Source organism: Phyllostomus hastatus, unplaced genomic scaffold (assembly GCF_019186645.2).
Source record: "Phyllostomus hastatus isolate PE091 unplaced genomic scaffold, TTU_PhHast_1.1 phas_contig_113, whole genome shotgun sequence".
Classification (NCBI taxonomy): domain Eukaryota; kingdom Metazoa; phylum Chordata; class Mammalia; order Chiroptera; family Phyllostomidae; genus Phyllostomus; species Phyllostomus hastatus.
The window spans coordinates 14,551,455-14,563,032 of NW_025333530.1; the positions used below are offsets into that span (position 1 = coordinate 14,551,455).

The following is an 11,578-nucleotide window of genomic DNA, read 5'->3' on the forward strand; positions in this document are numbered from 1 at the left end:
GCACTGTGCTAAGTGCTCAGGGGATACAAATAAACAGTTTCAGTCTTCCAGGAACTGGCAGTCATATAACAATGCCAGAGCATGCAGAAAGTTAAACAACAACAGAAGAACACATGTGATTATGCACCCATGAGCGCTACAGACAGTATTATAGGTGTTCTGAGAAGGAACTGAGAGAGCTGAAGGGGTCAGGGAAGCAACATGGATAAGGAGATACTTGATCTGGGCCTTAAAGGGAAGGATGGGTAGAATTTGAAGACAAAACAGAAAGCACTGTACTCACTAAATATGAAATAGATAACCTAGATAGTTCTATAACTATTAAATAAATTGAATTTATAGTTAAAAGCTTTCCACAAAAAAACTCCAGACCAAGATGGCTTCATTTGTGAAAGTTAGCAGGCATTTAAGAAAGAATTCCGATTCTATACAAATTCTTCCAGAAAACTGAAGAGGGACTATTTCTAACTCATTCTACGGAGACCAAACTTATCTTCTGTTATAGTTAATTTTATGTGTCAATTTGGCTAAGCCATAGTAACCAGACATTTAGTCAAACACATCTGGATGGTGTTCTGAAGGTGGGGTTTTTTTTTAGTTGAGATTAACATTTAAATCAGTAGACTTTTATTAAAACAGATTACTCTCTAGAATGTGGGTGAGCCTCATCCAATCAGTTGAAGGCCTTAAGAAAAAACAGAATGAGGTCTCTGAAAAAAAAAGGGAACTCTCTCTCTCTAGACTGCCTTTGAACTCAAGCTGAAACATTAACTATTCCCTGGGTCCCCAACCTGTCAGACCAGCAGATTTTGGAATTGCCAGCCTTCACAAATGCATGATCCAATTCCTTATGCATACTATTAGTTCTGTATCTGTGGGGAACACTGACTAATATGCCCTGATATCAAAACCAGATAAAGACATTACAAATAAACTGCAGACTAATATTCCTTATAAATAGATGCAAAAATTCCTCACAAAGTTTTAGCAAATTTAATCTAATAACATATTAAAAGAAGTATTACAATGACAAAAAAAAGTTTATTTCAGGAATGTAAGACTGGTTTAACAGACCAACCACCACTGTAATTTATCATGTAATACATTTGATGTAATTTATATGGTTTTCTAAGAAAGTAAAACCATATAAATATCTCAATGGATGCAAAAGAAGCATTTGACAATACTTTCCAACTATTTTTGCTAAAAATTCTCAACAAACTAGAAAGAGAAGGAAATGTGCTCAGCTTATTAAAAGGCATCTAAGAAAAACCTAGAGCCAACGTCACACTTAATGAAAAACAATACTTTTCCTCTAAGATCACAAACAAATCAAGAATGTCCTCTCTCCACTTCAGATGTTGTGCTGGAGGTTCTAGTCAGTACAATAAACCAAGAAACTGAAGTAAAACACATCCAGATTGGAAATGGAAAAGCTTAGGATGTCTTTATTCACAAACAACATGATCATCTATGTAGGATATCTAATGGGATCTACAAAAACAAAAAGCTACTAGAATGAGTAATTGAATTTAAGAAGTATTCAGGGTACAAGATCAATATACAAAAAGCAATTGTATTTCTATATACTATCAATAAACAATTGGAAATTGAGATTTTAAAAATACCATATACAGCCCTGGCTTGTGTGACTCAGTGAACTGAGCACTAGCCTGCAAACCAAAGGGTCACCAGTTTGATTCCCTGTCAGGCCATATGCCTGGGTTGCAGGCCAAGTCCCCATTTGGGGACATGCAAAAGGCAACTGACCAATGTATCTCTAAAGATGCTGTTTCTCTTCCTCTCTTTCTCCCTTCCTTCCCCTCTCTCTAAAAAATAAATAAATAAATAAAATCTTTTTAAAAATACCACATGCAATAACATCAAAAAATATAAAATACTTAAGAACAAATCTGAAAAAAGACATGTTCATGGATGGGAAGACTCCGTATCATTAAAATGTTGGCCCTGGCCAGGTAGCTTGGTTGGCTGGAGCATGATCCCAATATACCAAGGTTGAGGGTTCAGTCCTGGGTCAAGGCATACACAAGGATCAATCAATGAATGCATAAATAAGTGAAACAAAATTTGATGTTTCTCTCTCTCTCAGTCTCCATTCTTCTCTCTTTCAAATCGACTTTAAAAAAAATATCATTAAGATGTCAATTCTCCCCAAATTGTTCTATAAATTCAATGCATTCCTGATCAAAATCTCAGCACACATTTTGTAGTAAGAATTTAGAAGCCAATTTATATGGGAGTGAAAAGAAACTAGAATAGTCAAACTACTTTCTTTGAAAGTTTTATTCCCCTTCTGAGTGTTTACTCAATAGAAATAAAAGCATATGTCCACACAATGGCACATGTATAAATGTCCATAGCAACTTTATTTGTAATAGCCAAAACCAGGAAACAACCCAAAAGACTATCAACATGTAAATAAACAGCCATGTATATCCTCACAATGGACTACTACTAAAAAATCAAAAAAGAATGAACTATTGATAGATGCAACAAGGTGAATGAATCTCAAAATAATTATTCTGAGTGTAAGAAGCCAGACCAAGAATACATTATATTATTTCATTTATGTAAATTGTAGAAAAATGAAAACTAATCTGTAATAACAGAAAGCAGATCAGTGTGTTGCCTGGAGGGTAGGGGGGTAAGGTGAGAAAGGAGGGAGGGATTTCATGCAAAGGAGCACAAAGAAACTGTTCCAGATATTAAATATGTTCATTATCTTGATTGTGGTGACGTTCCACAAGTGTGTATATAACACCAAAATTTACCAAATTTTACACTTTAAATATATGTGGTTTATTCATGTCAGTTTACCTCAATAAATTTGCTTTTACAAGGTAGAGGGAGGGAGGGAGGGAGGGAGGGAGAGAGAGAACACAAATTTCCAGAAGTACTCAGATGGAGGGCAGTGTTTCTCAACCTTGGCTTCCCGTTAAAATCACTTTAAGTCCTAATGCCCCAAACCAATAAGTTTTGGACTCAGGAGGCAGACACCAATGCATTTAAAGATCCCCGGGAGATTCCAACATGCAGCCAATGTTGAAAACTGGTGAGAGATATGCAGGGGTATAATAGCATATGAAGAATAAAGGTAAAAGGAAGTATGCAGGACACAAGCATTGGTGTAATACATGACATGGAAGGGTTGCCCAAGGTGAAAGTAGGATCTATGGTTAGGAGGACTACAGTAGTAGGAATATAAAGGGTAGGAATAAATCATAACCATGAATGTAGCATGTGTTGTAAAGTGAAAGTTAAATCTGTCTACCAAAATTACAGTCTGTGTATATCTTGAAAAGACAGTGGGCAGAATCATTCAGATCTTTGGCTATGTTATTGTTCATTCTTTTCTTTTGGGGGGAAACCTGGTCTAGAAAAGGCCAACTCTCATTAAATGTTCCTGAAGTTCATTAAATTACTCTTACTCAGAAAATAAAAGGGGTTCCCACCTATGGTAGACAGAATAGGCATAAAGGGTACAAGACAGTAGGTGGTCTCAGTTCTTCCTCTAAACCAGAGATTCTCGGAATTGGGATTGTTTCAGAATCACCTAGGGACTACGTGCCGAGAATGGGGTCCAAGTGTCTGTATTCTTTTTTTTTTTAGATTTTATCTATTTATTTTTAAAGAGGAAACGGGGAGAGAGAGACACACACACACACACAGAGAAACATCAATGTGTGGTTGCTGGGGGCTGTGGCCTGCAACCCAGGCATGTGCCCTGACTGGGAATCGAACCTGCGACACTGGTTCGCAGCCCGCGCTCAGTCCACTGAGCTATGCCAGCCAGGGCAAGTGTCTGTATTCTTAATAAGTCCCTCAGGCTCCCAAAATTTCAGAACCAAAACTAGCCCACCAGCTAAAGAGGACATCTACTGAAAATATCCTAAGCCCCAACCCAGTCTCAAACTCCAGCTCTCCAAGTGAGTGAAAAGGAATGATGTGTTTTAATTGTTGAAAGGTTTCTGATGCTAGTTTATCACCCATGTAGAAGGCAGGGGTGGGGTAGGTTCTGGGGAAAGGTAGACAAATGGTACTTAAGGGGCCTAGGCTGAGACCTTCTCGCAGCTAGTGGCCTCACAGAGGTCAAAAAGCCAAGGCCAGCCCCTTAGCCGAAGGGGGACTTTCTCATACAAACATCTCTTGATAAGAAGTGAGTCCCAGGGCTCTTAATGTCCCTGCCACCTGCACTCATGATGTCATGGAAAGTTCTGTGTGACTGGGTCCCTGAACACCAAAGCCGCCCTCAGCTGTGGTGAGGAAGCCAACACTCAGAAAGGGTTGTAATAGAGCCTGACTAGAGGCAACAAGTAGCGGGGGGAGTGTGGTGGGACACATTCTGCACCCAGGGAATCCACCAGGTTAAAAACATCAGTGAGCCAGGATGTAGCAAGAGACTACCCATCACACTGTCCATGTGGGGCAGAGGAAGAGAAGCAAAGAATGAAGAGCGTATGTGTGCAGAGAGGCAAGGGCCCTGCCAGATCAGGATACATCCTATGCCTTGCCCCAGAACCTTGAAAAGTCCAGGCGCCTGCTGAGTGGGAGAAGACATCTTTATTGGCTGAGAAGGAGAGATGGTACAGTCAGTAACTGATGTTCCTATAAGCCATCAGTCTGAGGTTCACTTGTTCCGAGGCCAGTTTTCACCAAGACGACTGTACTGAGCATCATTCCGATCTCTGAGAGGCTAAGGAATAAGAAGGGGGAAGAGTCAGAACTCTCCTAGGGAAGACCCCCAGCAGGTCCCGGGCCTTTCCTGACCCTACCCCCAGTGATTTTCCCACTAAGACCCTTCATACATGGATATTACACCTAGTGCCAACTTCTCCTTCCCCACTCATTCCTTCCTTCCATTCTCATCTTTTTCTCCTCAGGACTCACCTGATAGAGTTGGTCATTCCTCAATAGAGCCTGAGTGTCAGCAGCTAGAAGAACCAGGGAAACAGAGTTATAAAGGTCATAGGAGGATGAGACAATGAGATCCCACGAACACCACAGGGAGACTGCAGCTGGTCACACCCTCAGAAGTCTGCATAAGCAATATGGGTGCACAAGTTCTTTCAATAATCAGTTGTAAAAATCCTTATGAGATGTCAAGAGTGAGTCCCACATGAGACACAACCCACTCTAGCCCTGTTCTTTAGTAGGTGCACATTCTCATCCACCCCACAACACACACACACATGCTCTGTTCCTTCCACTTACTCCTAGAAAGCCTTCCAGTCTCATGTCCAGCAAAGCAGTAGACTCCCAAAGCAAGGAGCAGAGTGGCAATGACATCAGTGACAATAATGCCTGCCAGGGTAGCTGAATCCAGCTCCACACAGTTCTGGCACACTGAGGGGGGGAGACAAGAGATGAGGTGGGGTATCTTTGAGATCAGTAAACCATCCCTGCCTCCCAGGGCAGCCCCAAGACTTCTCAAGCCAACACCTGAACTTAAGATCCTTGGAGAAAGGCCTACTCTTCATCCCAACAAATCCCTAGGGAGAGCCAAGAAGTAGTCTCAGCTTTGCAGGAAGTTCAACAAGGCAAGGCCAAATCCCTCTCCCAACAAGGCCCCTACTGTTCTTTCTAAATCCGTTAAGCTCTCTCCAACTCTGAGGGCCCCGATATCTGCTCATATCATTATAAGAGTGACCCCAGTTGGTTTAGAGAATAGATTGGTCCACCACAGCTCCCACCAGCAAGAAAGTTCTCAAATCCAGAGGACCCATCCACTCCCACCCAAAGGTTTAGGAGGCACATACTTCGATAATATACTTGCACGGTAAATGTTTTGAAGCTGTTTCCATCTGTCACATTGCATTCATACAATCCCCGTGGGTCCAGGGTACGTTTTCCCAAGTCCAGAATTGTATTGTCTGAAAATGATTTCCCCTTCATTCCACTTAGCCATGTGATGCCTCTATCACAATTCAAAATCACTTTGTCCTCAAATTCCTTCACAACTTTAAACTCACGGCTCACTGAGGGGGGAAAAAACACTATTGTAGCCACCTCTTTGGTCTGCCAAAGAGGTGGTTCTTTGGTTCTGAGGCTCATGCTTAAGAAGATCCACTTTACAACAACTACCAAGGGCCAATATGGTTGTGAGTATGAGAGAAGTTAGTATGAATTACCAGCCCAGTGAGTGGTCGAGAAGAAGACAAGGAAAATAGCATGTAAACATTTTTAGTTGTTCTACCCTTGCTTAAGGGGGTGGGGGTAGAAAAAAATTTTAAATATATTTTGTTGATTATGTATTACAGTTGTCTCATTCCCAGCCCCCTTTATTCCCCTCCACCCTGTACACCCCCTCCCACCCACATTCCCCCCTTTAGTTCATGTCCATGGGTCGTACATATAAGTTCTTTGACTTCTACATTTCCTATACGATGAAAAAAAATTATATCAAATCTATTCTTGGGGCTCCACACAAATCAAGTCTTGTGGGGAGTTTAAGGGCACCTTTCTAGATCCACTGAATTGCTTTGTTGGAGAGCATCTCCACATTGCAGAGGCACTGTGGAATCTATATTCTCCGTGAGCTTTATATACTCAGTTACCAGTTTGGATACAACAGTATCCTCTAGAAAACTACAATGCCTCTGAAGCAGGTCAGGAATATAGGTGTGTAAACTCAGAAAGACACAAGTACGTCAGATGCTCATGCCTTCCTTGGGAATCTGTTTCCAATGCAAACACTGAATGTCCCAAAGCAACTGACTCCTAGAGTAACCATTCACCCCAGTTTGACTGGGATTGAGGGGGTTCCTGAGATACAGGACTATCAGTTTTAAAACCAGGAAAACATAAATGAGCTGGTCATTCTCCTACCTCAAATCTGCCCTCCCTCATGCTCAACCTAAAGTTAATTTTTCTCTTAAAGCGTTCCCCTGAGTGCTGGGGCATGGCTCCATGAAGTGACATAATGATGACCTAATAACCAAGAGTCCTGAATCCCAGAAGCTACCTATCCTAAAAAAACAGTGGTCCCAATGTCAGCCCTAATTTCAGGCACACAGATACAAGCAATATCTCCTATTGATCTCTGGCCTAAGGCATTCAGAGAGATACTGAAGCCAAGATGTACCCCTAACTGGAATCTATCAAAGACAAGAGACTGTTTCCTATATCTGTCACTACATCCCAACCCTGCCCACCCTAACAACCCTGCCTAGTGAACTGAAGCCAGCACTGAGAAGAACTTTCAAGTGGACCTCACTCCCAGATCCTATCAGTTCCCCTGTCCAAGATGCTTCCACCCACCTGAAGAAGCCTTGCCTTGGGAGAGAAGTGCAGCCAGTATCAGACCAGCCAGAAACCTGCTGTGTTCCATCTTTCAACAGAACTCATGTAGTAGATAGACCCAGATCACAGAACTATCAGCCAGTGTGAGAGCTGCCCTCCCCTAACTGACTCACATACCGGAAAAAGGAAAGGGTGGGGGAGGAACAAGAAGACTCCTACTTCTCTGCTCTCTGCCATTGATGACGGAAGACTGTCAGGGTACAGTAGGCTGTGGGCGGGGTAGGAAGGAAGCAGGTGCCAAATGCTGTTCCTGAGCAGGGAGCTTAGGGTTGTAGTGAAAAGAAGAGCAGAGAATATGGAAAAGGTTGCCTAGAGTTCTGGGAAGTAAAAGGAGAATTAAAATGGTCGTTTCCTGAGTCACTGATGAAAAACAAAAAACTTCAGGGTTTCTGTGAACAACAAAACTTCATTTACTCACCACCTAAAAACTTCCACCTCTCAAAACTTGAGAGAAGCTGTAAGCCCCATCCCATACCAGCTGAGTTCCTCCCACTACTGGTCATTCTTGGGACCCTGGCCAATATCCTCCTTGAGCAGCTTGGGACAACAAACTAAGTAGTACTTACCAGGTGGAGGTTGGGCTTTAGAGCCCCCCAGCCAGAGATTTGAATCCTAGCTCCAGTACTACTGTCTACCCAATGGGCTGGGGCCAGTCACGGAATTTTTCAGAATCTAATTTCCTCACTATCATGATAACGTTTGGGTTCTTTTGCCTAATTTTATTTTTTAATTACAATTAACATTCAATATTATTTTAGTTTCAGGTGTACAGAATAGTAGTTAGACATTTGTATAACTTGCAAAATGATCCCCCTTCCCCAGTAAGTCTTGTACCCACCTAACACCATATATAGTTATTAGAATATTATTGACTATATTCCCTATGCTGTACTTTACACCCCCATGACTATTTTGTAAGTACCAATTTGTACTTCTTAATCCCTTCACCTTTTTCACCCATTCTCCCAACCCTCCTCCCATATGGCAACCATCAGTTTGTTTCTATTTTGTTTGTTTATTTAATCTGCTTTTAAGATTCTACATAAGTGAAATCATCCAGCATTTGTCTTTCTGTCTGACTCATTTCACCCAGCACAATATCCTCTTGGATCATCCATGTTGTAAATGGTAAGATTTTACTCTTTTTTATGATCTATAGTTATTGCCTTTTTATCAATTGATTTCTGATTGTTTTTATAGTTCTTCTCTGTTCCTTTCTTATTCTCATGCTCTCTCCTCTTGTATGTTGATGCCTTTCTATAGCATTGTGTTTGGATTCCTCTTTATTTTTTGTATTTCTGTTTGGTTGGTGGTTTCCATGTGCTTCATATATACCAAGTTATGTTTATAGGCATAAAAACTTTTTATGTCTACAACCATTTTGAGTTGATTGCTGAAGTTCAAACACATTCTAAAATCACTACCATTTTTACTCACTTCCTCCATATTTATGTTTTTACCATTATTGTTTCTTCCTTTGTGTGTTTGTGTGTATCTCTTAATTTACTATTGTAATTACACATGATCTTCCTAATTTTGCCTTTTAACCTTTGTACTTGCTTTAGTGTTGGTTGATTCGCTGCTTTTATTATGTGTTTGTCTTTTCAGTGAGATATTTTTCTTTGCAATATTTACTTATTCATATTTTTCATATACTTCTTCTTAAAGGGGTTTCTTTAACATTTCTTGTAATACTAGTTTGGTGGTGATGAACTCCTTCAGTTTTTTTCTAAGTTCTTTTATCTATCCTTCAATTCTAAATGACAGCATTGTTGGGTAGACCCTTGCTTTCATCATTTTGAAAATATTTTAGCATATTTTACGCTAATCCCTGTGGTCTGCAAAGTTTCTGTTGAGAAATCTGCTGCCAGTCATATAGCTCCCTGGAAGGTTACTAACTGCTTTTCTGTTGCTACTTTTAAGATTCTCTCTTTGTCTTTAACCTTTGGCATTTTAATTATGAAGTGTCTTTGTATGGGCCTCTTTGGGTTAATCTTGTTTGGGACTCTCTGTACTTCCTGGATTTGTATGTCTATTTCCTTCACCAATTAGGGAAGTTTTTCATTATTATTTTCCTCCAAGTGTATGTTTATTATACTTTTAATTACATTTTATTGATTATGCTATTACAGTTGTCGTGATTTTTCCCCTTTGCTTCCCTCCACCCAGCACCTCCCACTCCCTCAGACAATCCCCCCATCATTGCTCATGTCCCTGTGTCATGCATATAAGTTCTCTGGCTACTCCATTTCCTACACTGTGCTTTACATCCCCATGGGTATTCTGTGACTACCTTTTTGTACTTCTTAATTGCCTCAACTCTTCACCCATTCTCCCACACTCCCCTCCCATCTGGCAACCATCAAAACACTCTCCATATCCATGATTCTGTCTCTGTTCTTCTTGTTTGCTTAGTTTCTTTTTAGATGCAGTTGTTGGTACATATATATTTATTGTTCATAGTTTTGATCTTCTTTTTCTTAATAAGTCCCTTTAACATTTCCTATAATAATGGTTTGGTGATGATAAACTCCTTCAGTTTTTTCTTGTCTGAGGAAGTTTTTATCTCCCCTTAAATTCTAAATGATAGCCATGCTGAGCAGAGCAATCTTGTATGTAGGTCCCTGCTTTTCATGACTTTGAACACTTCTTGCCAATCTGTTATCACCTGCATAGTTTCTTTTGAGAAATCAGCTGACAGTCTTATGGTTGCTTCCTTGTAGGCAACTAACTTCTCTTCTCTTGTTGCTTTTAAGATTCTCTCTTTATCTTTAGCCTTTGGCATTTTAATTATTATGTGTCTTGGAGTAGGCCTCTTGGCATCCACTTTGTTTGGGACTCTGTGCTTTGTGGGCTTGCATTTTTATTTCCTTCACCAGGTTAGGGAAGTTTATGGTCATTATTTTTTTAAACAGGTTTTCAATCCCTTGCTGTTTCTCCTCTCTTTCTGGTACCCCTATGATGCAAATATTGTTATGTTTTATGTTGTCCCAAGGTCTCTTAAACTATCTTATCTAAAAAAAAACTATCTTGTCTTTAAAAATTATTTTTTTTGCCATTCTGATTAGGTATTCTCTACTACCTTATCTCCCAAATCTTGATTCAATCTTCTATTTCATCTAATTTGCTTTGGTGTGCTCTAATGTACTCCTTAATCATGATAATAATTTGAACAAAATGCTTGCATGATGCCTGACACATCATATGTACCCAATAAGAGATAGTTATTAATAACAATATGATTAACTTGTAGGCAGACTTGAGCCTTCCCAAAAGACAAATGGACATTTTCCCTCTGTAGCCAATGGGGATCTGAAACTCCCTACACTACCATAGTTGTACTATAATTTACCTGATGGCAGAGACTCATTTCTATATTTTCAACACCTGGCTTGTGCCTGGCACATAACAAGAGCTCCATACATTTCCACTGATTCACTGACTGACTGGCTGAGAGATACAAGGCCTGAGACCCTGGAAATGTATGACCTGTCTTTTTTTAAGGTATATTTTATTGATTATATTATTACAGTTGGCCCATTTTTTCTCTCCTTTATCCTCTTCTGCCCTGCAGCCCCCCTCCCGCCAGCATTCCCTTCCTCTTAGCTCATGTCCTGGGTCATACATATAAGTTCTTTGCCTTCTCCATTTCTTATACTATTCTTAACCCCTCCACTGTCTATTTTGTCACTACCAATTATGCTTCTTATTCCCTGTACTTTTCTCCCCCATTTTCCTCCCCTCCACTGATAACCCTCCATGTGATCTCTATTTCTGTGATTTCATTCCTGTTCTAGTTGTTTGCTTAGTTCATTTTTGTTTTTGTTTTTTAGGCTCAGTTGTTGATAGTTGTGACTTTCTTGTCATTTTACTGTTCATAGTTTTGATATATATATTTTTTCTAGATAAGTCCCTTTAACATTTCACAGAATAAGGGCTTGATGATGATGAACTCCTTTAACATTACCTTGTCTGGGAAGCACTTTATCTGCCCTTCCATTTTAAATGATAGCTTTGCTGGATAGAATAATCTTGGGTGTAGGTTCTTGCCTTGCATGACTTTGAATACTTCTTTCCAACCCCTTCTTGCATGCAAGGTTTCTTTGGAGAAATCAGCTGACAGCCTTAGGGGAACTCCTTTGTAGGTAACTGTCTCCTTTTCTCTTGCTGCTTCTAAGATTCTCCCCTTCTCTTTAATCTTGGCTAATGTAATTATGGTGTGCCTTGGTGTGTTCCTCCTTGGGTCCAACTTCTTTAG

General features: G+C 40.2%; 1 protein-coding gene across 4 annotated transcripts; it reads right to left on the bottom strand.

Annotated features, from left to right (window-relative positions):
• Positions 1 to 2,360: 2,360 nt before the first annotated feature.
• CD3D (CD3d molecule) lies at positions 2,361 to 7,438 on the bottom strand. Of its 4 annotated transcripts, none has more exons than XM_045840669.1 (5): positions 7,279 to 7,438; positions 5,778 to 5,891; positions 5,233 to 5,364; positions 4,909 to 4,952; positions 2,361 to 4,714 (listed from the first exon to the last, which is right to left on the bottom strand). In XM_045840669.1, the coding sequence occupies exons 1-5, from the start codon at positions 7,346 to 7,348 to the stop codon at positions 4,649 to 4,651; spliced, it is 426 nt and encodes a 141-aa protein (XP_045696625.1). In that variant the 5' UTR covers positions 7,349 to 7,438; the 3' UTR covers positions 2,361 to 4,648. The 4 variants fall into 4 exon arrangements, with proteins under 4 accessions (XP_045696625.1, XP_045696607.1, XP_045696616.1 ...); XM_045840651.1 differs by having other exon boundaries at positions 5,778 to 5,996; XM_045840660.1 differs by having other exon boundaries at positions 5,778 to 5,996; positions 7,294 to 7,436.
• Positions 7,439 to 11,578: the final 4,140 nt, after the last annotated feature.